Source organism: Littorina saxatilis, linkage group LG3 (genome assembly GCF_037325665.1).
Source record: "Littorina saxatilis isolate snail1 linkage group LG3, US_GU_Lsax_2.0, whole genome shotgun sequence".
In the NCBI taxonomy this organism is placed as follows: Eukaryota; Metazoa; Mollusca; class Gastropoda; order Littorinimorpha; family Littorinidae; genus Littorina; species Littorina saxatilis.
The window spans coordinates 20,583,813-20,611,649 of record NC_090247.1 but is presented as its reverse complement, the minus strand read 5'-3'; the positions used below and the strand labels follow the sequence as shown (position 1 = coordinate 20,611,649).

General features: G+C 44.1%; 2 protein-coding genes across 2 annotated transcripts in view; both read left to right on the top strand.

The window, feature by feature from the left end:
• The window catches only part of LOC138961849 (periodic tryptophan protein 1 homolog), a gene marked incomplete in the record, with an annotated part of 270,004 nt that overhangs the window by 107,472 nt on the left and 134,695 nt on the right, over positions 1 to 27,837 (top strand).
• Positions 1,302 to 26,090, top strand: LOC138961843 (SR-related and CTD-associated factor 4-like). Its single transcript, XM_070333515.1, has 17 exons — positions 1,302 to 1,441; positions 6,126 to 6,254; positions 6,780 to 6,941; positions 9,350 to 9,467; positions 10,335 to 10,477; positions 14,002 to 14,280; positions 14,727 to 14,809; positions 15,612 to 15,765; positions 16,503 to 16,624; positions 17,370 to 17,447; positions 17,918 to 18,009; positions 18,252 to 18,352; positions 18,551 to 18,658; positions 19,635 to 19,800; positions 21,095 to 21,211; positions 22,536 to 22,768; positions 24,164 to 26,090. The coding sequence occupies exons 1-17, from the start codon at positions 1,412 to 1,414 to the stop codon at positions 25,928 to 25,930; spliced, it is 3,882 nt and encodes a 1,293-aa protein (XP_070189616.1). The 5' UTR covers positions 1,302 to 1,411; the 3' UTR covers positions 25,931 to 26,090.

Genomic DNA, 27,837 nt, shown 5'->3' with positions numbered 1-27,837 from the left:
GAGGATTGTAAATCATGAACCAGATGTAAAACAACAATGAGCACACACAAAACACTCTCCTCCTCTGTCCTCAAAGGACAAAAATAAAATGTTATTCCAACAAAAAAGTGTGTCAAAATAAGTACTGCTTAGAAACACACCAATCAATCAATACTGTCCAAACAATATGCACACATGGTAACAATCTTAACCCTTACACTGGTGCAAATCTGTAACACATGTTACATTGCCACTGGTGAATTAACAGAGAGAAAAATAACAAAAAACAGTCATATAGGTTTTTGCATCCATGGGAGGTAATCAGAACCGACCAAAAAGACTGAGCCAGTAGCGCGACATATGTCGTGACAACCAGGTGACAGTATACGTAAAGTAGCGCGACATATGTCGCGACAACCAGCCTAAGGGTTAACATAAAAACATGTGAAACGTTGGTGGTTTGAAACACCACTGACCCTCCCCATCCCTGGCACTGGAAACTTGCCAGTCTAAGAATGCAGAAGCACTTAATTGTGAATAGCATGCATTTTTGTAATGTACTGTCTTGTGAGATAAATCAAAACTTCTTATCCAGTCTCTAAGTTGAACATCTCGAAATCTGTGATCAATTACTCCCTGTAGTTACACTGACTTACATTACAAATACATACGTGTACAATTAAGCTGGTTTTCTCAGGTGGAAATAAATCACAGTGGGCAAACTGCTGGTGGAACCAAATTTGATAAAAGCTTGATTAGATGGGAATGAACACGATCGGGTGCGCGCGCGAGTGTGTGTGTGCAAGTGTGTGTGTTGTTTGTGATCTACAAAATCAACTTTCGCTTTCAATTCAGTCAAGATTTATGTCGCCCGCATGCAGCAGCAAACTTAAAGAGGTAGCAAACTTACTTGAGTTCAACAGTCACTAATCGAAAAAAAAGTGAACGAAAAGTGGGACCTGTGCACACCTCTCATTCTTAATATCTTAAGAATAAAAGAGGACAAAAGCAGCAACCAAGGAGATTTCCCCACGTTGAAAATCACGCGCCTCATCGAAAACATGGACTGGAAATTGCTGCCAATTCATAGGTTTTCCAAATACAACAATGCACCACATACATGAGGAGAAAGTGACTTCTAAAATCTTAAACAATTAAAATGCTCACTTTCAAACAAATGCATTCTTTATTTCGTTAAAATTTCTGTTAACGTTCCGATGTGGAGGCAAACTTGACACTCTGTAAAGTAACTTTTGATTGGTCCCTTTTCCTAGAAATAACCAATCAGTGAGGACTTTGTTATTTTCATGGTGACATTATGGGATGAAGCCCTACCGCCATTTTGGACACCACGCCAAGTAGATGGAAGAGATATTTGGGCCGATACTCGCATCGTTCGCTTCTGCAGTTTGATTTACCATAAATTTCAAACATGGAAGCTGTTAGAGCTTTCAACAATGAGGTATGGGCCACAGTTGCAATGAATGCAACGTGTACATGTAGATTTTGTCGCACCAAACCGACCGCAATTTTGTTCCTTCATTTGATGCGTTAGCCCAGACTAGTTTGCGGCCTGTCAAGAAATGCGTCTCTACTGAGAGCACACAGTTAGTAAACACCATGGTTACTCCATATGTATTTTGGCATAGGTGAAGAACTGTGCTGATATAACGTACGTGTAGCTACTATCGCTCTTCTGCAAAATAAATCGGGTCAAAGGTGCCGAAGTCGTGTCGGTTTCCTGTGTACTGCTGTAGTGTAGTACCTACCCGATGTACCACTACAACTTGCAAGGAAAGTGATCGATAATAATCATACCACCCTCCCAGTTAGTGAGTTATCTGGACATGGAGAGAATTTTGAAGCAGCAGAATAGCAAGTTGTAATTACGTTTAAAATAATTCCAGAGAAGCTTTGACTTCCTCATACCCATGATGCAGGAAGAGACCAGTCCTCCGTTTCTTACAAACGAGATGAGCGAGTTGGTAGCGTTTCTTGGAGAATTCTCGCCATAAGAAACACTAGTAGTTGGCGAGAGTATGCCAGCATTCTTTGGAGGTGCTCGCTATGCTAGAATAAATAGCAGCCACACAGCTGCCAATAGACCCTATCGGTATTCCAAGCTCTCACAAACTTCAGAGCATAGCAAAGCATGCGGTACAGCGATCTCGTGCGAGCTGCACAAGCCAAGGTTCAAAGTTCTCGCGATGTTCAAAGCATAACAAAGAGCGTGTCTCGCGAGAGCTGCTCAGATACCGAAAAGGTCTATATGCTTGGCTGTTGACCGACCAGTGCAGAAGGGCTTTTCTGTATCAATCATATCTGATTCTTGCCTTGCTTCCCATCAAACCATTCCATATATATATATATACACTCTTGCTCTCTTGCATAACGAGAGGCGAACCGTGAGCAATTCTTGCCTGTACTTCCAATTGAGACCAATCAGCCATCGAACCAATGTCGCATTAGGAAGGAGCTCCAGCTCTCTCTGTCATGTTGTCACTTTCATTGGTTTTGAATAATGAATTTGATCAAGATTGTGTTGTCCAAAGGGATGATTGGTATTATTCACTTCATCAATTGCTGATCATGAGTCAATTATGTCCAGACGGGACTCAAATCTGATAAATCTTTAATAAAATTTGGTCAAAGCAAGTCATGTGCTGGTCACAAAATAAAAAGTTCATTTTCTTCAACATTTGGAATGCTTGAGCTTTAGGTCTTCACATATTTTTAGGGTTTGAACTTAGAAACAATAGAATTGATAAGTCCAAAAATTGATGTTTGTTTCCAATGACAAGGCTAAAAAGATTAGGGTCGGTTCCTATTTTTTACATGTTTGATTGAAGTTTGTTTTTTACACATGTGTATGTGGCTTTTTGTTTTAATAGCCAGAAATCTGGCAAACTGTCTCCCCTGGATGCTGAGGGAAAGTGACTCTTTGCAAAGTCTGCAAATTTAAATTTTGTTCTTTATTATAAAATATTTTTGGAATGTGTGTCCGAAGGGAAAAAAGGGTTGGTTGGGGAATCAGAAACAAATAACTTTTGTTGTGCCTAACGTACATTCTAAGGTCATGGCAGGGTCATGGACAATAATCTATTTCTTGAACATGTAGCTAGAAGTTGTAGAACTATGAAATTTGATGAATCTATGGGTTGATGACCTCCGAGTATGACCTTAGAAAGGTTGACTCCTGTCAAATTTTAAGGTCACACCAGGGTCATGTAAGGGTACACAAGTGGAAAATTGTCTTCTTCAGCAGTTTTGAAGCTAGTCCTTCAAACTTCATGTAATCCCATACTATGATGACTTCCAAACATGCCCCAAGTCTTGTTGGCCTTCCTCAAATTTCAAGTTCACAGTGTGATGAAGTTTGGGTCTAAAAGATGAAACGGTATAATTTGTCCCCGTTTTTGATGCTAATTGCTAGATCTATGAAACTTCATACGCTTTCAGGGATTGATGACTTCTGGACACAATCCAAGTCTGGTTCCCTCTGAACATATTTCAAGGTCACAGTGCGGTCGAGTTCAGGTCAAAAAGGATTACATTTAACTTTTCAGTGATTCTTAGTCACGAGCAGTACTCCGTTTCAAGAATCGTCCCACTTTCTTCACTCACCAAATCTTGCCCCTGAGAAACAAGTGACTGGTGTACCCTCATAAAATTTTAATATCACAGCGGTGCCATGTTTTTTTAATTTTTTTTTAACCCTTTCGCTGCCAATCAAAACTTGCGTATGTGCATTCCTGACTCCCAGGGAATATTGGAGTTCGGGGTGTAATAATTCACAAAAAATTCTAGCTCCAAACTGGCAGTAGGTAGGTAAGTAAAACCTATGTTATTTTTAAGGGAAACTGAACCAAGAATCTGTTTTTAGTGTCTAATCATGCAAATAATAAAAAACGCTGGCGCTGGACCCGAGTACTCTTCAGACTGGCTCGCTCCCCCAGTATGAAAGTTTTTGTCTTGTGCACGTGGATTTAAAAAAAAAATCAATAAATAAATATTTATTTATTTTGCACAATTAAAAAAATTATTGGAGTAAAATAAAACATTAAAACGTTCATAATAAACAAAAGTAAACAAGAATTTAAAAAAATAAAAAAATAAAAAAAATAGACCGCCCATGCCGGGAATCGAACCCGGATCACTTGGATTTAAAAAAAAAAAATTATTATTTATTTATTTTACACAATTAAAAAAATTATTAGAGTGAAATAAAACATTAACACGTTCATAATAAACAATAGTACACAAGAATTTAAAACAACAAAAAAACAAAATAGACCGCCCATGCCGGGAATCGAACCCGGATCACTTTGGCCATAGACGAATCGCGTTCCACCAGGATCACTTGGATAAAAAAAAAAAAAATATTTTACACAATTAAAAAAATTATTACAGTAAAATAAAACATTAAAACGTTCATAATAAACAATAGTAAAGAAGAATTAAAAAAAAAAAAATAGACCGCCCATGCCGGCAATCGAACCCGGATCTCTTTGGCCATAGTCGGAAACGCTTTCCTCCAAGCCAACAAATCTGACAATCGCCAGTGAACTCAAATGCCTATAGTCCTGGCGCAGTGGTACACGCACGCAAAGCACGCAAAGCCTGGTGTGGTGTCGCTGGCTGGGCGGTTTATCAGCCGAACGGCTGTTCTATCCCACCGCGAATCGCGCCCGCCGTTAAGAGTGGCTTTTGTGATTTATTTCGCATTTAGGTCCCAGGTAACATAAACATTATGAAGTTTTAATACGATCAATCCTACCTATTATCAAGTTAGTGTATCAACTTTTGAACGAACTGCGCCCAGTAGTTTCCCAGCAATAAGCTGTTAAGTCGAGACGAACAGACACACAATTAAAGTCTGCAGGACCCTAGTACTGCGTACTCGGGGACAATTAGTTTGGCTTATAATGATGTTTAAATATGAACTTTTTAAAAATCAGTCCGGCGCATCTTCCGGTGCCTGTGGATCAAACACAGGTGGCTGTTTTGCTTGCTCCAAGAAGGATTATAATCACTATCATCTACCTGTTTCCAACGAATCGTCCGAAAGAAGATCTCCCCTGTCAGTATCCATAATCATTTGCACCGCCTGTAGCGTCAGTCCGGCTTTGTTTTTCCCTACTAGGGCCTGGTCGACTGTCACCGTTAGCCATTTTGACGAGTCGAGATTTCTCTCCCCTACCCTGTCGCCAAGGCCAAAAATAGCCTTCAGACGCAAAACCGCGTCACCATTTATGTTTATTCATGAGAATGAGGTATCCTACCAAGCCATTGGCTGCTATTTGTGTGTCAGCAGTGACATAGCATTTCTGGAAAATCCCGGAACGGAGAAGACGGGTTTACCCGTCCTAAGGCGCTGCGGCTGCACAAGCGCATGACGGGTATACCTGTCCTAAGGCAGTCAAGTGGTTAATAAGGCACAAAAAAAAAAAAGGTGTGGTTAAGGTAACATAGCCAAAAAAAATAGCGTAGGAAGGTAGGCAATCACTTTTTTTTTTTAATGTGTACAAATTAAACCTACTTGACAGGGAAATAAGTGTGCGACTCGAGCGCTTTCGCTTTCATTGCGTTTTCTGCACTCGGTTTTTTTGTGACAAATGTAATACAAACTGTAAAAAGTTTTAGGGTCGGCCCCTAAAAATAGGGTAGGTCGGGTTACCGTAACCACACCTATTTTTTTTTAGGCCTAAGACGTACAAAAAGATTTGTTTTGGATGCTTTTGAAGCTGGAACTTTGAATCTGTACACACTTCTACTTCTTGGGTTTGATGACCTCCAGGCATGACCCAAGTCTGGTTGACCATTGTCAAATGTTATGGTCATGTCATGGTCGAATGTTGGCCACAAGATGAACAATTGTTAGTTTCTCCAAAGTTTTTCAAGATAAAATATAACATTTAGGGAGCTAGAGAAGCAGATAATTTGTTTCTGATTCATATGACAAAGGTGAGTCCCTAACTCCTATGTTCATTTGGTCCTCTTGTCTTAAATGTCTGGAGCTAGAGCAGCAGATAATTTGTTTACACTGATCCGTATGTATTTTGAAGGTGAGTCATACAAGCCTTTGGTCTCGTTTTGTTTATTCAGTTATTATTCCATCCTGAGATTTTTCTCTTCTTGTGTTGCAGTTATCCTCGCTGTATGAGAACCGGCCGCCCGTGTCTCGGGCGAAGATGGCGTCGGTCACCAAGACTGCCATCAAGGCCATCAAGTTCTACAAGCACGTGGTGCAAAGTGTGGAGAAGTTTGTCTTGAAGGTCAGTTGATGCCTGCGTATCGCTTGTCAATACAGTAGTGCCTTGTGTGAGGTAGTTTTCAAGGAGACACCTTCGAAGAGACCAAAAACTTGTGTTTTCCATAGTTTGTCTGGCTATAGCCAAAGTGCCCCATTCTGCAGTTGAAACTTGTTTCGAGAACTATTGACAGAGGCAAAGACTGAGTTGTAGAAATGTCAAAAGTTTGTTGGGTAATTTCTGACCTTGGTTTATGCAGGATTGAACGCTGGAGAAGAAGGTTTATGAAGTGCAAGTTCTGATCTGCAGAGGCAGTGTAGCTGTCCAACTAGCAACTTGTGGGCTGGGTAGATTTTGTCTGCCATCCACACGCCAAAGATCAAACAAGCAGGAAGTAGAAAAGTTTAGAGCTGAGTCTGTAGTTGCTATTTCTATGAACTTTTTGGTGCATCTGCCCAGTCATTGGTTGCAAGTCCAGTGTGATATACTACAAAGGGCTTCTGTTTGTTTATTATAGACTACATAGGACTTTTGTTTGTTTCCTTGCAGTGCAAGCCAGAGTACAAGGTCCCTGGCCTGTACGTCATCGACTCCATCGTCAGACAGTCACGCCACCAGTTTGGCCCCGACAAGGAAATGTTTGGCCCGCGCTTCACCAAGAACATTGTCACCACTTTTCAGAGTCTGTTGAAATGTCCCCCTGATGAAAAGGTAAAGGAGGGTGCAGTATTAAAATAACACTCGGAGCCTTTGTGATTTTATCGATGCACTGTTGTTTCATCTCAGGTACAGCTTTGCCCGCCGATAAAATATAGCTTTGAAGATTTGTAACAGCAGAAGCATCTCAAAGACTGACATAACTTTGTGCAAAATGGTTTTTATTGTAGACGGCTGATGTAGCTGCAATAGTAGTACAGGGTTCGTACAGAGTCCTTGAACCCTGGAAAACTCCTTGAAAATTGGAAAACCTTTTCCAGGCCTTGAAAAGTGCTTGAAAATAGAGTTTTGTTAAATAGTCATTGAAAAGTACTTGATTTTTCCAAATTGTTGCCTATACATTTCGTCAGCAGCTTGTCTTATTTAAAACAAAATGCAACCCCCTTTTTTTTCGTCAAATACAGTACACACATTTTGGAAGAATAAAAGATCGAGTGAAAACGAAAGCAGATGAACTGACTATTACTAGTCACCCGTAGTTGCTTCCCTTCCCGGAAGTTGGCAAGGGAAACAACTACGGAATGACTAATAGTTTGCAGACTTGAAAAACTGAAGGTAAGCTTGGTGCTTTGCATTAATTTGGGGAAAATCATGTCCTTGAAAAGCATTTTTTGGTCCTGGAAATGTCCTTGAAAACTCATTGAATTGTATCAGCTCTGCCCTGCAGGAACCCTGGTAGTATGTCTTGAGAGAACAATTGATTTAAGCTTACTGTAGATATATATAATTGATTGAAATAAAATGTTTATAGAAAGATAGTGTCTGCTCTGTAGACTTAATAATGAGGGGGCGGGGTGAAAGCTCAGTTGGTAGCGGCGCTGGCTTAAAACCAGTTGTCGCTATCACCTTGTGTTGAGATTTATTTCCCAGAGGTTAACTTTGTGCAGACTCTCCTCAGTATCCGAACACGCCTGTGTGCATGCATGCGCACAATAAAGATTTCAAGTTCACGGCGAAAGTCTCAGGGCTTGGAAACACCAATACACGCATGCAGGAGAAGAAAAATATGGGGTAGCGTCGTATTTTATGGCAGCTCACCCAGGCAGAAAGCAGCCCATGTTTTCATGAGGGTTACCTCTGAAGACGATGTGATACAGTTAAATCCTCCTTTTAAGACCTACAAAAATATGAGAAAATCAGGTCTTAAAATGAATTTAAATGTACAGACTATGCTCTGAAAATCTCAAAAGAATAAGGTCTTAGAAAAGAGGAAGGCTGAAGTTGGGGGTGTTTAAAAGGGGGTTCCACTGTGTCAATAATGTGTGTGTGTGGTGCGAGTGCTAAACCTGTGGCAGAAGAACAGTGTCTTCTCCATGGAGGTGGTGCAGCCCCTGTGATACCTGTATCAATAATGTGTGTGTGTGGTGCGAGTGCTAAACCTGTGGCAGAAGAACAGTGTCTTCTCCATGGAGGTGGTGCAGCCCCTGTGATACCTGTATCAATAATGTGTGTGTGTGGTGCGAGTGCTAAACCTGTGGCAGAAGAACAGTGTCTTCTCCATGGAGGTGGTGCAGCCCCTGTGATACCTGTATCAATAATGTGTGTGTGTGGTGCGAGTGCTAAACCTGTGGCAGAAGAACAGTGTCTTCTCCATGGAGGTGGTGCAGCCCCTGTGATACCTGTATCAATAATGTGTGTGTGTGGTGCGAGTGCTTAACCTGTGGCAGAAGAACAGTGTCTTCTCCATGGAGGTGGTGCAGCCCCTGTGATACCTGTATCAATAATGTGTGTGTGTGGTGCGAGTGCTAAACCTGTGGCAGAAGAACAGTGTCTTCTCCATGGAGGTGGTGCAGCCCCTGTGATACCTGTATCAATAATGTGTGTGTGTGGTGCGAGTGCTAAACCTGTGGCAGAAGAACAGTGTCTTCTCCATGGAGGTGGTGCAGCCCCTGTGATACCTGTATCAATAATGTGTGTGTGTGGTGCGAGTGCTTAACCTGTGGCAGAAGAACAGTGTCTTCTCCATGGAGGTGGTGCAGCCCCTGTGATACCTGTATCAATAATGTGTGTGTGTGGTGCGAGTGCTAAACCTGTGGCAGAAGAACAGTGTCTTCTCCATGGAGGTGGTGCAGCCCCTGTGATACCTGTATCAATAATGTGTGTGTGTGGTGCGAGTGCTTAACCTGTGGCAGAAGAACAGTGTCTTCTCCATGGAGGTGGTGCAGCCCCTGTGATACCTGTATCAATAATGTGTGTGTGTGGTGCGAGTGCTAAACCTGTGGCAGAAGAACAGTGTCTTCTCCATGGAGGTGGTGCAGCCCCTGTGATACCTGTATCAATAATGTGTGTGTTGCAGTGCCGTGTGGTGCGAGTGATGAACCTGTGGCAGAAGAACAGTGTCTTCTCCATGGAGGTGGTGTAGCCCCTGTGATACCTGTATCAATAATGTGTGTGTGTTGCAGTGCCGTGTGGTGCGAGTGCTGAACCTGTGGCAGAAGAATAGCGTCTTCCCCATGGAGGTGGTGCAGCCCCTGTTGGACATGGCTGCTGACCCCACCAGCACCGACTCTGTCTTGGCTGGTAAGCACAGTGAAGGGGATACCATTACCTTGTTTCTACACAAGGCTGGCTTCGAACATTCATAGCCCTACATTTAAAGCAGTACTGCTCATGGAGCGAAAACTTAAGTCCTGTACCAATTGAGCATGATCATGTGTCCTGTACTGTGCTATGGTGCCAGTGTTTTGGCCAAAAAAAGCGTTTCCGCAGACGAACAGTTTTCCTTTGAATATGTCATTGCCTGATGCATGTATTTAGCAGTGAGAAGTTTTCAGCACTTCTACATTGTTTCTTACTCCTCGATTTCATCAGACTGTCATACATTATTCCCTTCAGATTACATTTTTGTAACGCTGACTTTCTACCGGCACGGTTGGCCTAGTGGTAAGGCGTCCGCCCTGTGATTGGGAGGTCGTGGGTTCGAACCTCGGCCGGGTCATACCTAAGACTTTAAAATTGGCAATCTAGTGGCTGCTCCGCCTGGCGTCTGGCATTATGGGGTTAGTGCTAGGACTGGTTGGTCCGGTGTCAGAATAATGTGACTGGGTGAGACATGAAGCCTGTGCTGCGACTTCTGTCTTGTGTGTGGCGCACGTTATATGTCAAAGCAGCACCGCCCTGATATGGCCCTTCGTGGTCGGCTGGGCGTAAAGCAAACAAACAAACAAACGCTGACTTTCTAATACAAGCAGTTGCTCCTGATACAGAAAGTAGAAAACTTGTTATGATATGAAAATAAGCTAAGGGTAGAGAACAGAGGTGTGTGACCTAACAAGAGGACAAAACAATATTATCAGGGGTGTGACCTATGATGTGAAAATGAGATAAGAGTAGACAGTACCTATGTGTGAGGTAACGTGAGGAAGCAAGACTTGCCTGTGTCCCCAGCCCAGCGAGCGGTGGAGAAGGTGGTGCAGGCTCACGCACGCAGCCAGGGCAAGACCAGCAACGGCAACACTGAGGAGAGCTTGCTGGCTCAGCAGAGCGACATCGTCAACACTTTCACCAAGCTGCTGCAACAGACAGGGGAGGTAAGCCATGTCAACATCGCACAGAGAGTGTGTGTCTGTCCTTTCAGTCGACTGGTCACGTTAGATTGCTTGATCATCTGAAGGGCTCTTTTGAAATTCGAAACGGGGCTCCCATCTTTTCTGTGAATTTGTATTTTCAATCAGAAGCCTATCAACATGATCGGATTTGCGTCAGATTGTATCGTTTTGAATGTGAATTTCAACATGTTCCTGGACTGACGGAGCTTTTAAGGAATGTTAGGTTTTCTGTACGCCGTACTGTATGGCAGCTTGCTTTCGCCATTGAGAAAGCAGCCAAAATGTCCATGAGGGCAACCCTATCCCTGTGCAGGACTACAGGGATGTCGTCAGGCGTCGGAAATCGGACATCGATTGAAAGGCTCAAATGTCTGATTCATATAGACGCATGGCGGTCAGATGTTTTATCGTTTTGAACTGAGCGCTGTCATTGTCCGATAAGAACTCCATGCCTTCGGATAGCGTGATATTCGATATTTTACGTTCAAGATACACATTTTCAAAAAGCACTCTCGCGTACAGGTGCACTGAAGTTGTGTAGTGCAGATCTTGCGTTTTCGGGAATTCCGAACCGTTTGCGATATGAGCCGTTCGAGTACTCCCGTCTGCAGCACACTAAAGTTGGGAGTACGGGAGACAACTCCAACTGACTATTAAGTCTTGCGTCTGCTTTTGGTTTCAGTTCGAGACATTTTGTCGAAGCGCATTGAATTATGCCATCGAAATAAAACTAAAGCCTGCCAAAGATCAACAAAAGATGAAGATCTTTGGCTTTTCAACGGCATCCTGTGCTACGTTTGAGTCAAAAACAGGTGAAAACATGGTGAGCGTCATTCTTGAAAATGACAGTGCCAATGACAGCGTCGTCGCTGACACAACCATGGAAAGAGAAGATTTGTCTTTTGTACTATTCATGGCTGACCCTGTTCGGTTGGTTAGACCTTGACAGCAAAGAGACCATACTGCTTTGTCGAATCTGTGTTGAACCGGACTTTTTTTTCTTTTTTCTTTCTCAGTATTTCATTTCTTAGTCAAATTATGCAGTTTGTGAGACAATCAAAAAAAAAGAGTGCTGAAGGTTTTCGTTGCTTTTTATGTTTCTTTTTGTGTGTGTCCTATTTGGAACTAAATTAATAAAACAATGTATGCACAAATGTTTGGCGTATATATCTTATATGTGTGTGTGTTAAAGCATGTGTGTGTGCACATGATTTGGGAACCATTCCATGGACAGTGTTTTGCACTAAATTATGATGTCCTTTTGAAATTTCTGAAAGTGGTCAAATGTCCTATTGATTTAGAAAAGACCAGGACATTTGTCTTATAGTTGTGAATTTCTAACAACATCCCTGGGACTATATGAAATCTTATCTTTATCTAATCTTTATCCTTCCATGGGAGCCCTGAAACAGTAGCCTTGAATATGTCATACCTATTGTTATTTGAACGCTTAGTTGGTCAGGAAAGTTGGTGCTAGTTACAGGGATGTTGCAACAAATTCATACCTATAGGACAAATATCCTAGCTCTTCAGCATCAATAGGACATTTGACCGCTTTCAGATATGTCAATAGGACGTCAGAATTGTTACATTTTCAAGAATGACGCTCGCCCTGTCCCCCCCCCCCCCCCTGTTTTTGACCCTAATATAGCACAGGATGCCGTTGAATAGCCAAACGTGTTCAGGTTATGTTGAACTTTGGCAGGCTTAAGTTTTATTTTTCTGTAGCATAACTCAGTGCGCTACGTCAAAATGTCTCGAACTGAAAGCAAAAGCAGACGCAAGACTTAGTCAGTTGGAGTTGTTTCCCATACTCTTAACTTTGATGTGCTGCAGACGGGTGTCAACCAAACGCAAGATCCACGCTGTACAACTTCAGTGCACCTGTACGCGAGAGTGCTTGGTCGCTTTTTGAAAAGGTGTATCTTAAAAGGAAAATTAACGAATATCGCGCTGTCCGAAAGAATTGAGTTCTTATTGGACAATGCCAGCGCTCAGTTCAAAACAATAGGACATCTGACCGCCATTCGGCTATGTGAATCGGACATTTGAGCCTCTTAATTGGTCTATGTCCGATGTCCGACGCCTAACAACATCCCTGTAGTTAGGATGGCATAATAGTGCAAAATGATGACAGTGCATAGTCCTGATTAAGTTTGGTACTCGCTGACGTCTCTAACTCTTTCTGGATGAAGAAAAAAGATAACTTTTGGTTAATCTCATGGGTATTTGTCAAGGATTATTGATTTGTTTTATTGGAGTCACACTTGATAAAGGTGTATGTACAAGTGACTGTGCACAGGGCTAGATTCACACTTGATAAAGGTGTTTGTACAAGTGACTGTGCACAGGGCTAGATTCACACTTGAATGATAAAGGTGTATGTACAAGTGACTGTGCACAGGGCTAGATTCACACTTGATAAAGGTGTATGTACAAGTGACTGTGCACAGGGCTAGATCCACACTTGATAAAGGTGTATGTACAAGTGACTGTGTGCACAGGGCTAGATCCACACTTGATAAAGGTGTATGTACAAGTGGCTGTGTGTGCACAGGGCTAGATTCACACTTGATAAAGGTGTATGTACAAGTGGCCGTGTGTGCACAGGGCTAGATTCACACTTGATAAAGGTGTATGTACAAGTGACTGTGTGTGCACAGGGCTAGATTCACACTTGATAAAGGTGTATGTACAAGTGACTGTGTGTGCACAGGGCTAGATTCACACTTGATAAAGGTGTATGTACAAGTGGCTGTGTGTGCACAGGGCTAGATTCACACTTGATAAAGGTGTATGTACAAGTGGCTGTGTGTGCACAGGGCTAGATTCACACTTGATAAAGGTGTATGTACAAGTGGCCGTGTGTGCACAGGGCTAGATCCACACTTGATAAAGGTGTATGTACAAGTGGCTGTGTGTGCACAGGGCTAGATTCACACTTGATAAAGGTGTATGTACAAGTGGCTGTGTGTGCACAGGGCTAGATTCACACTTGATAAAGGTGTATGTACAAGTGGCCGTGTGTGCACAGGGCTAGATCCACACTTGATAAAGGTGTATGTACAAGTGGCTGTGTGTGCACAGGGCTAGATTCACACTTGATAAAGGTGTATACACAAGTGGCCGTGTGTGCACAGGGCTAGATTCACACTTGACAAAGGTGTATGTACAAGTGGCCGTGTGTGCACAGGGCTAGATTCACACTTGATAAAGGTGTATGTACAAGTGGCCGTGTGTGCACAGGGCTAGATTCACACTTGATAAAGGTGTATGTACAAGTGGCCGTGTGTGCACAGGGCTAGATTCACACTTGATAAAGGTTTATGTACAAGTGGCCGTGTGTGCACAGGGCTAGATTCACACTTGACAAAGGTGTATGTACAAGTGGCCGTGTGTGCACAAGATTCACACTTGACAAAGGTGTATGTACAAGTGGCCGTGTGTGCACAGGGCTAGATTCACACTTGATAAAGGTGTATGTACAAGTGGCTGTGTATGCACAGGGCAGCCTACTGGCGTCAGGACAGGAGGTGCAGCTCCAACAGCTCCAGTTACTGCAGCAACAGCTGGTGATGCACACTGAGATGATGTCCAGCAAGCCCCAGCAGACGCCGCCGGTCATCGACAACAACCTCCTGGCCCAGATCAAACTGCTGACCGACCAGGTGCTCAACAAGACAGATGCCCCTGCTACAGTGTCAGACCAGTCACACTCAGATCGGGGCATGGAGGGCGGGGGAGGGGACGCCAGGAAACTACAGTCTGAGCCAGGATTTAACAGGGTGAGGATACTCTTCTGGTGTCTGCATGTGTTCTGTGTGTATGTGCAGACGGGTTTCTTTTTGTATGTGCAATCTGGATTTGAGAGAGAGAGTGTGTGTGTGTGTGTGTGTGTGTGCGTGTGTGTGTGTGTGTGTGTGTGTGTGTGTGTGTGTGCGTGCGTGTGTGTGTGTGTGTGTGTGTGTGTGTGTGCGCGCGCTATTGCCCAGCTATGAGTATTGCCTTGCTGTGAGAATTTTGAAGGAATGGGAGTGTTGTGAAGGTTATTGAAGAACACAAGAAATTAAAGTCTGCTCAGTAATTGCAAAAATGGGTTGAATTGCTGTAGAATCAAGCATGATAGTATATGGTGGTAATCGGAATTAAACAGAAGACAGCAGTTTTGGAGTGAATAATGTGTGTAGCTGTTATGTGCAACACCTAACTGTGTGCTGTGTTGTTGTGACAGAAACTGCTGGACTTTGACTACGGCGACAGTGACGATGAGGACGACAGGAAGGACGGCGGGGGCACGCACCCTCATTTGCCAGGGTAAGTCTGCTCTCTGGACCAAGGCACAACCAGTTTACTAACAATTTCATGCATGCCACTTGAAAATTACATGTTACAAAGTTAGCAAATCAAAGATTTCAGAGCTGTGAATGAAATATTTTTGCATTGAGACTGAGGTGCTTTGGCCATTATGGGATTTCAGCAATTTGATCAGCAAGATCTGAATCTCGGAAGTGTGAAAATCATCCCTTGGTTTCAGCGACCTTAAATACTTTTCAGTCAGATTTGTCTTGCTCCTTTGTTGATGTGTCAAGCTGTTAAAACAATATTAATGAAAGGCATGACAGTATCTGCAGGCATGGGAATGATCCTCGGATCCGCTAATTTCAGAGGTTTAGAAATGAAATTTCACAGGATGAAAATACATTTTCAGAGGACAAAAAGTCTAAACTTGTCTAAGAGGGTTTTATATGCTTGAATCGCTCAAGTGTCTTTGAACAGAACAGCTCCAAATGCGGAAAAGATTATTGACTGCAGCTCGTTTTGGTGAGCCAAGTAGTTGACTTTCGACCACCTTTTCTGGATTTGGTCTAGAATGCATAGATTTTGATCATGCCTTAAAAAAATGTCCAGTCCCCCCCTTGATTTCAGAGGGTTTTTTTTCTAGCAGCCATTCCCATGCATGATATTTGAACTTGTTCCACAACGATCCACAGTCTAATGGTGCAAGGTGTGTGTGTTTAGCGGTGTCCAGAAGCTGCTGAGTGACCCAAGCATGTTGCAACACCTGTAAACTTATTAACTTGTACACAGTCTAATGGTGCAAGGTGTGTTTGTTTAGCGGTGTCCAGAAGCTGCTGAGTGACCCCAGCATGATGCAGCACCTGCACAACGTGACCAGCCTCAAGTCGGGGGACCACATGCATGACTCGGAGGCCATGCGCAAGCACCACCTGGAGCAGCAGCAGGAACAGTTCAACAAGGAGATCGGCCAGGTGAGCTGAGCTGGTAGTGTCTTGTGCAGCGTATGTAAAATCCAGGGCTCCCCACAGATGTTCTAACTAGAGGGTACCGGGACCTTCGACTATATTTTTTAGCAGTACTTTCGAGGGTCCAATAACTTTTGGAAGTTCTGCGAGACCTTTACAAAAACGGCATTTGTCTTATCAGTTAGATTTTGCGCCTGAAGGAATCTGGCAGTATATTTCCTCGTTTTCGAATTTCCTTGTTAAGTGTATGTGCTTGTTTATTCTAATAGGACACTGACTAGCGGACAATTTGATCAGTACCGTCGGTACGAGTGATAGGCAAATTTAGTGTGTCCTAGGAGCTGCTCTTTTCTAGTTCAGGGCGTCGCAGGGCCCCCATCAACAATTTCTAGTACATTTTTTTTTCTGCTCCAATGTAAGTACTGTGTATAGGACACAGGGACGCACAGTTTGGGGAGCCCTGGGTTGAGGTGCACCAAGCAAAAGGGGAAGCCACCCAAACGGGTGAGAACAAACCGCAGGACCTGATTCGTTGAAATCACATGTTTGGGGGCATGTTTTACAGCAGCAGTGATATAAGCTCTCACTTTCGGTCTCTCTCTTTCTCTCTCTCGCTCTCCTTTGCATTCTCTCTCTGTGTGTTAGGCGAAAGCAAAATATTTCAGTATCCAGCAGCCTCTTTTTCCAACCCAGCTTCAGTTGTATCAAACATAATAAAATGTTGTGTTTGGTGTATGTGACAGAGTCAGTATTCCAGCTACAACCAGGACCCAGACGTGATCGTGGTTGAGGACCAGGATGATAGAGACAGCAGGGACTACGACCGCGACAGACGACGCTCCAGACGATCTAGAGACAGATCAAGGTGGGTTGTGCGTCAGTTTCAAGAAGAGGAAGAATGACGGATGAAGTCACAGAAGAGATGTGTTGCACTTGTAGGTCTAAAAAAAATCCTACTCAAATTGACTGCTGATGGAGATGCACACTGTTTACAACAGAAGAGATTTTTACTCACCAAGATAAAGTCAACACCACTGTCCAACAACAGAAGAGATTTTTACTCACCAAGATAAAGTCAACACCACTGTCCAACAACAGAAGAGATTTTTACTCACCAAGATGAAGTCAACACCACTGTCCAACAACAGAAGAGATTTTTACTCACCAAGATAAAGTCAACACCACTGTCCAACAACAGAAGAGATTTTTACTCACCAAGAAGTCAACACCACTGTCCAACAACAGAAGAGATTTTTACTTTTCAGCTTTCAAGACCTCCACAGATTAACAAGTCACATAGAAAAGCAAAATATAACGAAATCAAAACAAGTAAATCAAATGTAGATTTTGGAAAGGCACTGAACTTGTGAACTAACTGTCTGTGATTCCATTGTCTCTTTGGACCGCCAGAAGGATGAGAGCTGTCAATTAGCTTTGTAACAGTATATAATCTACCATTTTGCCCATCTTTACAGCCTGTGTTGTTTTGTGAAGTCTTGTGTCATTATTAGTTTACTACAAGTTTAAAGAATCATGCGTGTTGTTTTGTGAAGTCTTGTGTCATTATGAGTTTACTACAAGTTTAAAGAATCATGCGTGTTGTTTTGCAGGTCTCCAAGACGAAGGAGACATTCAAGGTCGCGTTCCAGAGAAAGACGCAGATCCAAAGACCGACATCGAAGATCACGGTTGGTGAATTTTGTGGGTTCCAAGATAACTCAGAACGTGATTATGTCACTCAGCAACAAGTTTTTATATCAGTCAGCTGAAAGTAAACATCTCTTCCACCATTCTGGCAAGTTTCAAATGAACAGTGCACAAGGGAGTGTGCAGATCCAGTGTAGCTGTTTGTCATACAGTATTTTGCTCATTTTTAGCCAGCCCTTTGGTGAGGTGATCCAGAACTGAGGTATCTCCAGTCCAATAGGTTGACCATGACATATCTGTGATGGTGAAACACAAAGTATTATTTATTCAACGACCAGCATAGTATGCACACACACACACACTCACTTTCACTCCCTAGTTTGTCCTTGAATGCTAGATACATCCTCAAAGACATTTGCAATGTGAAGCAGTTTGCTAGTCAAGCTTTCTGACATTTGTTGAGAATGTTATTTTTCCTCAAATGACGTGTCTTTCTGTAATTCTGGTTTAGGTCGAGGGATAATGACCGTGAGCGACTGAGAGAAAAGGACAGAGAAAGAAAGAAACTGGGTCTTCCTCCTGTGAAGGATAAGCATCTCAGTAGTGAGTACAGTTTGGATTGTGTTGTCGATTTTGATGTGTGATACAAAGTTTTTCATTTATGTTATAATTGTAGGGTTATCTATTTATCTGTTATATTTCTGGTGTTCTTGTGAAGCCTTAATACATCCTCGGCGTACCACATAGTATTAGAAAATAGATGCTTCATATGTTAAAATGACTTCAGTAGTTGCTGACGATAGCCAGTTTTCTGTGTGGTGTCTAACTGGTGCTTTCTGTTTCAGTATGTTCTACAACATTATGGTTCGGCCATTTAGCCAAGCACACAACAGAAGATGAACTGCGTTCAGAGATAGAAAAGTATGGAACCACAGAAACTATAAAGGTGAGGGAACAATTTTGTGTTGTCTGTGTGAAGGAACGTTATAATACGAATATCCTGAATGAGGTTGTTTCTTATTGCACTCCAACATGCTGATTGGTTCAAATGGAGAAAATAGATTGGGTTGAGCACGTTTCAAGGAAGAGTTTTCAGGAAAGTATGCTTCTGACAGCTTACAACAGTTTGTGTGTTTGGGAACAGATGGTGCCTCCCCGTGGGTGTGCCTTCGTCAGCATGACCGCTCGCAAGGAAGCCGCTAAAGCTCTCGACAGAATGAAAGGCTTCAAACTCAACTCAAGTGCTCTCAGGGTGAGTGTGCCTATTGGGCTTTATGCCAGTGACCACAGAAACGAGGCATTCATAGAATTGTGTGTGTGATACTGGAAGTGTCCATGTAGATGTGGCTGGGAATGCTGACGTGTGTGTGTGTGTTCAAGGGTATTGCTAGGATTTGTTTTTATCTGCAAGTTGGCGAAAATGGCCAAACAGACAACTGTAGCAAAGGTTTTAACAGTTTGAAATAAGTTCTGCTGACTGCTGGCACCCAACAGCATACCTGGTATGTGTGTGTGAGTATGTACCCAGCAGTCTTTTCATAGCTTGATTTAATGGGCCTGAAAGTGGCATGGCTAGTAAAAACATATAATTGGCGAGTAGAAATGTTCATCTACTCGCCAAATGTGAGTAAAGTTGCTGAAACAAATTGTTGGTTTGGCTAGTAAAGTTTGCTCTCTGGCTGGTAAGTTTTCAGAATCACTAGCCAAAGGCGAGTACACCATTTGTTGGACTTTCAGGGCTGTTTAGTGTTTCCTCAAAGCCACAAATGTCATTCAGATACAGCTGTTGTGTTTGCAGCCACAGCAACTGTACGGTTGTCTAGGGTCTAGCAGGTGGTCATGAGGGTTGTGCATGCATATTTTATTGCTGTGTGTACTAATGACTATTTGTACCCACAGAACAGGTCATAAACTAATTACTATTAGCCTGGTAGCTCAGTTGGTAGAGCACTGGACTTGTGATCCGAGAGCGACTCAGTTGCTGCTAGCTTTCCACTGGGAGGAAGCGACCCAAATTTTCCAGCAATGGGACAAAGAAGTAATGAAAATTAAATTTTTTTTATTTGTAGTTGTATCCACAGAAGAGATAATAAAGTTGTCCTGTGTTTTGGTGGCGTGGGCACCCAACATCGGGGGTGAAAGAGTCTGCCTTCAAGGATTTTTTTTGCTGTGTGTACTAAGTATTATTTGTACCCACAGAACAGATAATAAAGTTGTCCTGTGTTCAGGTGGCGTGGGCTCCCAACATCGGGGTGAAGGAGTCTGCCTTCAAGGACCAGTGGGATGTGGAGCTGGGCGTGACCTACATCCCCTGGAGCCGCATGCCTGCCGACCTCATGCCGCTGTTGAACGGGGCCACCCTCGATGAGGACACGCTGCCTGAACATCTCAAAGGTGGGTCTTGCAGTACTACCTTGTTTCACTCACCAAGGCTTTTCCCGTCTTCATCCAGAGTTTTCGAGTCCTGGTTTTGGTATATTGGCAGTCTGTTTGGGATTTCTTCGAATTTCTTTCCAAAAGGAAGCAAGTTATCTGTATTGACCCCTACTGGCACATGCTGTTAATCACCACTCTTTACAACTAGAAATGGGTGATGCAGTGGTTGCTTTATCCATTCACTTCTATTTGTGGAGAGTGGTGAAATTATGTGATTGCAGGGGTCTGGGTGGCCGAGTGGTTAACGCACTTGCCTTGGAAGCGAGAGGTTGCGAGTTCGACCCTGGGTCAGGGCGTTATCAATTTTCTCCCCCCTTTCCTAACCTAGGTGGTGGGTTCAAGTGCTAGTCTTTCGGATGAGACGAAAAACCGAGGTCCCTTCGTGTACACTACATTGGGGTGTGCACGTTAAAGATCCCACGATTGACAAAAGGGTCTTTCCTGGCAAAATTGTATAGGCATAGATAAAAATGTCCACCAAATACCCGTGTGACTTGGAATATAGGCCGTGAAAGGTGAATGCTCGCCCTAATAGGCTTGAGGTTTGCTGGCCGATGTGAATGCGTGATATATTGTGTACAAAATTCCATCTCACACGGCAGAAATTAATATGTAAAGCGCTTAGAGAACGTCAAGCGCTATATAAATCTCCCCATACAATACAATACAGTGCGTGTGGAAGAGTTGTGGTCATCAGATTTATTTAACAAAATTTGTTTGAAGAAACAGCGTCTGACGGAGTTAAGACCCCCCGCGGCTTAGAGGGAAGAATTTACCCGATGCTCCCCAGCATGTCGTACGAGGCGACAAACGGATTCTGTTTCTCCTTTTACCCTTGTTAAGTGTTTCTTGTATAGAATATAGTCAATTTTTGTAAAGATTTTAGTCAAGCAGTATGTAAGAAATGTTAAGTCCTTTGTACTGGAAACTTACATTCTCCCAGTAAGGTAATATATTGTACTACGTTGCAAGCCCCTGGAGCAATTTTTTGATTAGTGCTTTTGTGAACAAGAAACAATTAACAAGTGGCTCTATACCATCTCCCCCCCCTTTCCCCTCCTTATATAACCTTCGTGGTTGAAAACGACGTTAAACACCAAATAAAGAAAGACGGAATTAAGTCCTCATACTTTGTTCATTTTCTAATTAGTATTTATCTGTCTGTCCACTTCAAAACCTACTAGGTCGAAGTTGAAGTGAATGTTTGGTGTTAGTGATGTGACGTTGTCATGGTGTGTGTGTGTGCGTGCAGGAGCTCCATTGCAGCGACCCGAGGAGGACAGTGACATGAGACCAGCCATGGTGACCGACAACCACAACCCTCCCCCCATCAACCAGCCTCCGCCCAGCTTTAGCGGCCATAATCCATGTAGGTTCACCAACTCCACTAAGTTCTGTGGTTTTCTATTCTTTTCTGCACTGTGTTTGGAATAGGGAATAGCTTACACAGCCTCACTGCAGACATTTGTACAGCGAACTGAGATGAAGAAAGTGTATACATGCACATTTGATGATCTGATGCAACAATGAGAAGCTTATTTTGATGTTGAACACCTTTCTGGTGCATTTAGATAAGCAAATTTGACATGAAACACCTGTCTTATGGGTGGGAAAATAGCTCAGGCGGTAGCGGCGCTGACTTCAAAACCAATTGTCGCTATTGGCCGGGGTTCGATCCCCACGTTTGGTGTGGGATTTATTTCCCGGTCAACTTTGTGCAGACTCTCCTCAGTGTCCGAACAGTGCTTGGAAACAACGAATACACGCATTCAGGAAAAAGAAAAGAAAACAAGAAGGGCAAAGCCCATACGACTCACATGCTTACATAGCAATGACATCATACACTAAGAACTGCTTTACACATTTTTCCTGCCAAAATACATGTGGTCAAGGTCATCCAAGGTCATGCAACACAAAGCTGTTAATTCAAGACATAGGAAGTACAATGGTGCTTATTGGCTCTTTCTACCATGAGATATGGTCACTTTTAGTGGTTCACTACCTTATTTTGGTCACATTTCATAAGGGTCAAAGTGACCTTGACCTTGATCATATGTGACCAAATGTGTCTCATGATGAAAGCATAACATGTGCCCCACATAATTTTTAAGTTTGAAACAGTTATCTTCCATAGTTCAGGGTCAAGGTCACTTCAAAATATGTATACAATCCAACTTTGAAGAGCTCCTGTGACCTTGACCTTGAAGCAAGGTAAACCAAACTGGTATCAAAAGATGGGGCTTACTTTGCCCTATATATCATATATAGGTGAGGTATTGAATCTCAAAAACTTCAGAGAAAATGGGGAAAATGTGAAAAATAGCTGTTTTTTAGGCAACATTTATGGCCCCTGCGACCTTGACCTTGAAGCAAGGTCAAGATGCTATGTATGTTTTTGGGGGCCTTGTCATCATACACCATCTTGCCAAATTTGGTACTGATAGACTGAATAGTGTCCAAGAAATATCCAACGTTAAAGTTTTCCGGACGGACGTCCGGACGGACGGACGTCCGGACGGACGGACGACTCGGGTGAGTACATAGACTCACTTTTGCTTCGCATGTGAGTCAAAAAATGGGTAGCACCGTACTGAATGGCAGCTCGTTTTCCCCAGTGAGAAAGTAGCCTTAATTTCCACGAGGGTAACCTTACAGGACTAACTAAAATCTTATCCTCATCCTGTCTGTTGCAGCCATTCCATCTCCACATCAGTTGTCCATGATGCCTCCAAACATGATGATGCCCCCACCCGGTCAGCTGCCACCTGGAGTGCAGTTACCACCCCCCAACGTGGGTCAGATGCCTGGTCCAGGCCCCATGATGCAGCAGGGCAACCCCCCTCAGCTCCCCACCAACATGCTCCATCCCCCTGGAGGACCCGGGTCGGTACCCATGTCTCTCCCGGCTGGCGTCTCTCTAGCTCAGGTGAGTCTCACTTGTAGGTACAGTGATGTCTGTAATCAAAGATTGCCCCTGCAATACATAACATGTGTCCTTTGTGAAGGACACTTTGAGTAAAGTAAGAGGTCAGTGGACTGCAAGTGACCTTTATGCTGAGGTGCTGGCTGTAAATGACAGTTTGAAAAACTGTTTTCACAGTGTGTGTGGCTGTGTTGAAGGTGGAATGTTGATTTTGTTAAGTGTTCTTGCCAGTAGAAAGGAAAGGGTTGAACCAAGGAAAAGTACTGTTCATTCCTTACTTTCATACTCATACATTCTTAGTTTGAGCAGTTGATGTAGCATTTCTATAGTTGATGTAGCATGTCTTGCCAGTAGAAAGGAAAGGGTTGAACCAAGGAAAAGTACTGTTCATTCCTTACTTTCATACTCATACATTCTTAGTTTGAGCAGTTGATGTAGCATTTCTAGGGTAGACTGTTGCAGTGATGTACATTTTTCTAGCAGCCTTTAGGACAATTGTCCTGAAGACTGAAAATCAATAGGACACAGTGTCCTGAGATTGCAATTTCAATAGGACAAAAACACGACTCGTAAAACCGCATTTAAAAAGATTTTTCAGTTTAAATTCTTCCACCTTCCGCGACTGTCATGACTAGATACTCAAAGGATTGAATCACATTTCAAAGTTATTTGAACAGTAGTCGGTTTTTTTCTGCTTTGAGCTTTTTTTTCGGACCCATGTCGTTTCTCTTTCGTTTTATTTTCGTTCGAACGCACAACGGTTTTTCCGGATATTATGACGAAAAGTAATGCCTTGCGCATGTGCGAACATGCACGGGTGGTTCCCATTGGTTTAAACGATTTATTGCTGAGCCAATGAATGCACTCGAGGCACCATATGGGTTCGGTTTTCTTTTTTTCTTCTTGATCCAACTTGAGGATAAATTAATTCAAAGAATCAGATCCCATATGGTGCCTCGTTCACTCAACAAACTGGTCACACGCAGTGCATACTTTCGCTTGGCAAAACCGAAACCAGCTTTCCTCACGCAGTGTTTACTTTCGCTTGGCAAAACCGAAACAAGCTTTCCTCTTGAAAATTGAACAGTCCGCATGTCAGCTTCATTGTCAAAAACGATCGGACCCTTGACCACTTCTTCTGTAGGTTAATCGGACCTGTGTCCTGCTGGGGTTAAAGCTATAGGTCCTGGGAAAATTGGATCGGTCAGAGACCGGAGACCGACTAAAATGTACATCACTGATGTTGTGTTGGTCCTGTTTTGAGATTTACAGGAAGGATTGTTCAAACTTGAAACATGGCAGCGTTAAAAGTCTACGGGTGGAGTTTTGTTATGAAGTAGTGTGTGCAGTTGACAATGCTGTAACGTGTGTTTTACACAGCTTCCTGTGTTGATACAGGTGGTGTCCATGCCTGGCTCCATGCCCTCCGGTCCCCCCGGCATGCTGAACACCTCCGCGCCCATGGGAATGAACATGGACTCTCCTCTGGGTCGGCCACCAGGCATCCCGCTCAGCTCGGCCCCCATGATGATGCCCGGGCAGCAGCCAGGCACCCCGTCCCGCCCCGGCTTTCCCGGCCACCCCCAGGGCTCGCCCTTTGGCCTGCACAACATGCGCTTCCCCATGCGACCCCCGCCCCAGGAGATGGAGGAGCCCAAGGAGTGGCCCAGCGACGACAAGCTGGAGGAGGAGGCTCTGGCCGAGATGGAGGATGAGGACATGGACCACCGCCCCATGGACCTCCCCCCCTCCGCGCCCTCCCCACACCTCATGTCCCTGTCCATGATGGGCATGAGGATGCGCATGCCTGGCCCCGGGGGCCCGCGTCTTCAGATGCAGATGCCTGGAGGAGGTCAAATGCAGATGCCTGGAGGCGGTCAAATGCAGATGCCTGGAGGCGGTCAAATGCAGATGCCAGGAGGCGGTCAAATGCAGATGCCCGGAGGTGGTCAAATGCAGATGACCGGAGGAGGTCAAATGCAGATGCCCGGAGGAGGTCAAATGCAAATGCCTGGAGGTGGTCAAATGCAGATGCCCGGAGGCGGTCAAATGCAAATGCCTGGAGGCGGTCAAATGCAGATGCCCGGAGGCTCTCCGCGGCCGGGCATGATGGTGGAGTTGGGTCAGCCAGTGTCCAGTCCGGGGATGGCGTTGGGGCCTGGAGGCATGCTGGGCCGGCCTGGCATGATGGGACCTCGCATGATGCAGCCAGGCCAGCCCCCGGTCAGCTCAGAGGCCATGATGCGCCAGCAGATGCCCCAGGGGCTGATGAGTCAGGGGGCCATGGCCATGCGGCTAGGGATGGGCGGCCAGGGTCCCCGAGGTCTCGGCCCCGCAAACTTACAGCTGGGTCAGCGTCTGGGCATGCCAGGCAGTCCCGGGATGAGGGGGCTGGGGCCGGGACAGGGACCCATTCGCATTGTGCTGGGACAGAGACCAAACCTGGTGCGGCCGGGAGGACCCTTTGGTTTCGACAACCCCCGTCTGCAGTTAAACGACCTCCAGGCTAATCAGGGCGACAGAAATCCAATGGACGAAGGGCCCCCATCTGGCCCCAACCCAAACAATGGGCCCCAGGGTCACGGCCTTCTCCCCGGCCTGGCTGCGCTGCGAGGGGGTCGCCCTGGCTTGCTGGGGGCCAGACCCAACTTGCCGGTCAACGGGGGCTTCAGGTTCGGTCCCGGTGGCCTTAACTTCCGAGGTCCGCGACCAGACTTCATGCGTGGCCCTGCCCTGGACAAACCGGTGATGGACGGTGCTCAGGGGGGGTTGCCCCTGCCCTTCGTCGGGGCGGCTCCGGGGGACAAGAGTCCCGAGTACGGGGTGGGCGCAGACAGCCCTGAGTACGGAGAAGGTTTCAACGAAAAAGAAAACGGCAAAGCAGTGCCTCTAGACACAGACCTCAGAGGAGACACAGACTTGCGCACTGACACTGACTTGCGGCCTCAAGACACAGACCTTCGCAATAGTGAGACAGACTTGGCCAAATCTCGCCGACTCTCTCGTTGGGGCAGTGGTGAAGGCGACAACTCGAACCCTGCCAACACGAACGGCCCCACTCCCAACACAAACGTTATCCCTGCTGCCTCTCAGGACAGTTCGAGTGCAGCTTCTAATGCAAATCAAACAGTACCTGACGCTTCAGAAGGAGCATCAGATGGGTAGAATATGATGTGATTGTGAAGGAGGGTAAAACTGCATGAATGTGAATGTTGTGAGTGAATGTGGTGCTTGCTGTTCTTGTGATCAGAGTGGTGAAGATTGAATTTGTTGAAAGAAATGAAAGGTGTCGCTGTTATTAAATTTATATGAAGTTGAACTTAAAGATGCTTGCTTGCTTGAATTTGTTTTGAATTCATGAGTGGCTAGTGTAAATGTTTGTGGTAGTGTGTTGAGTGAATGTTGGTGTTGTCTACTCTTGCACAATCAGATCAGCATGCTTCAAACAAAAAGAGAACAGTATTTACAAGCACGCAAGTGGTATCCTCTGTGACTATAACGTTTTCTATAATTTTGTTTATGCTGAGCAATATATAATTTTGTTTATTCCTGTTTGTGTGAATGAAGTTTTGCTAGTTCAATGTGATAGAAGATAGATTCAAGTGTGACAGCCCAAGGCTTGACCCTTACGCTGGTTGTCGCACTACTGGCTCAGTCTGCTTGGTCGGTTCCGATTACCTCCCATGGGTGCGAAAACCTATATAACCGTTTTTCTCTCTGTTAATTCACCAGTGGCTGTGTAACATGTGTTACGGAATTGCACCAGAGTAAGGGTTAAAAAAAAAAAAAGGGGGGGAAAGTAATAATAATAATAACAAAACTAAAACAAGAAGCAAGGAATGGTACAACTATTCACGCAATAGCCGATACGCAATATTATTGAGTTCTCAGAGAGTGAATCAAAGCAGTTCTCAAGAAGTGAATCCTTTTGGCTTTTTCATCAAAATTTCAAATATAATTTAAATAACAATGGGACATTACCAGAGGTGCATAAGAACTGAATTCTTCTTCGTTCATGGGCTGAAACTCACATGTTGTCTGTTTTTGCACGAGTGGATTTTTTGGTGTATGACCGTTTTTACCCTGCCATTCAGGTAGCATACACCGGTTTTGGGGGAAGCATGCTGGGTATTTTCGTGTTGCTATATCCAACCAAACTCTTGACATGGATGACAGGATCTTTTTTGTGCGTACTTGGTCTTGCGCTTGCGTGAACACACAAAGGGGGAAAAATAAGGCACTAGCGGGTCTGCACACACGTTGACCTGGGAGATCGGAAAATCGAACTTACTTCAAATTTTAAAAGCACAGGGTCAGAGTGAAGCAGACAGTGTTGTTCCCAGGCCTTATTCTTCAGACATTTACGCATAACATTTTGATCTGACTGAGGCATTGTTGTGACCTCAGGCCTGTCCCAGCTGTGACATGTGGATGTCTTCTAACCAGCTTTTTTTTGTTGCAGCCAGGACATTGACCAATATATTTTTTTTAATCTAGGTTCATCTGACCTGTTGTCTTTTGTGTCTGGGAACAACACTGAGCAGAAGTTAGTATATTTCAAACAATGAAGTGAACGAAAGCAAGTTTCTGTTCCAAACAATGAAAAGAACAGTTATGTTGACAAGCCTTTGCGAGTCGGGGAGGGTAAGTACTGTTGTTGCAACCTGGCTGCTCCTGACTCACTTGGATGCTTCACATCATCTTCATGGCAGGCAGTTGAAGGGCAAATTAAACGCGTAAGTACGTAATAAAACAAACATTTTGTAACGTGGGAATGCTAACACCTTTCAAGAGGGTAATGCTTCATGGGGTTCCATCCAAGGAGCAGCATCGCTTAAACAAGAACTTTTCTTACCTATTCATTATCAATTCGTGGCAAAACAACTTTTTTTAAAGTATTTTTTGTTTATCACTAGTATTAGGAATTGTCATGAATTACTGGAATTCAAAAATGTCCTAGCTCAACGTTTGGTAACTGAGCAAGTTCATGAGATGTACAGGATGTAATTGAGAATAAGTGGGATGAAGCAATGTTTGTTTAGCGTTGTCCATGATGATCAACATCCAAGATC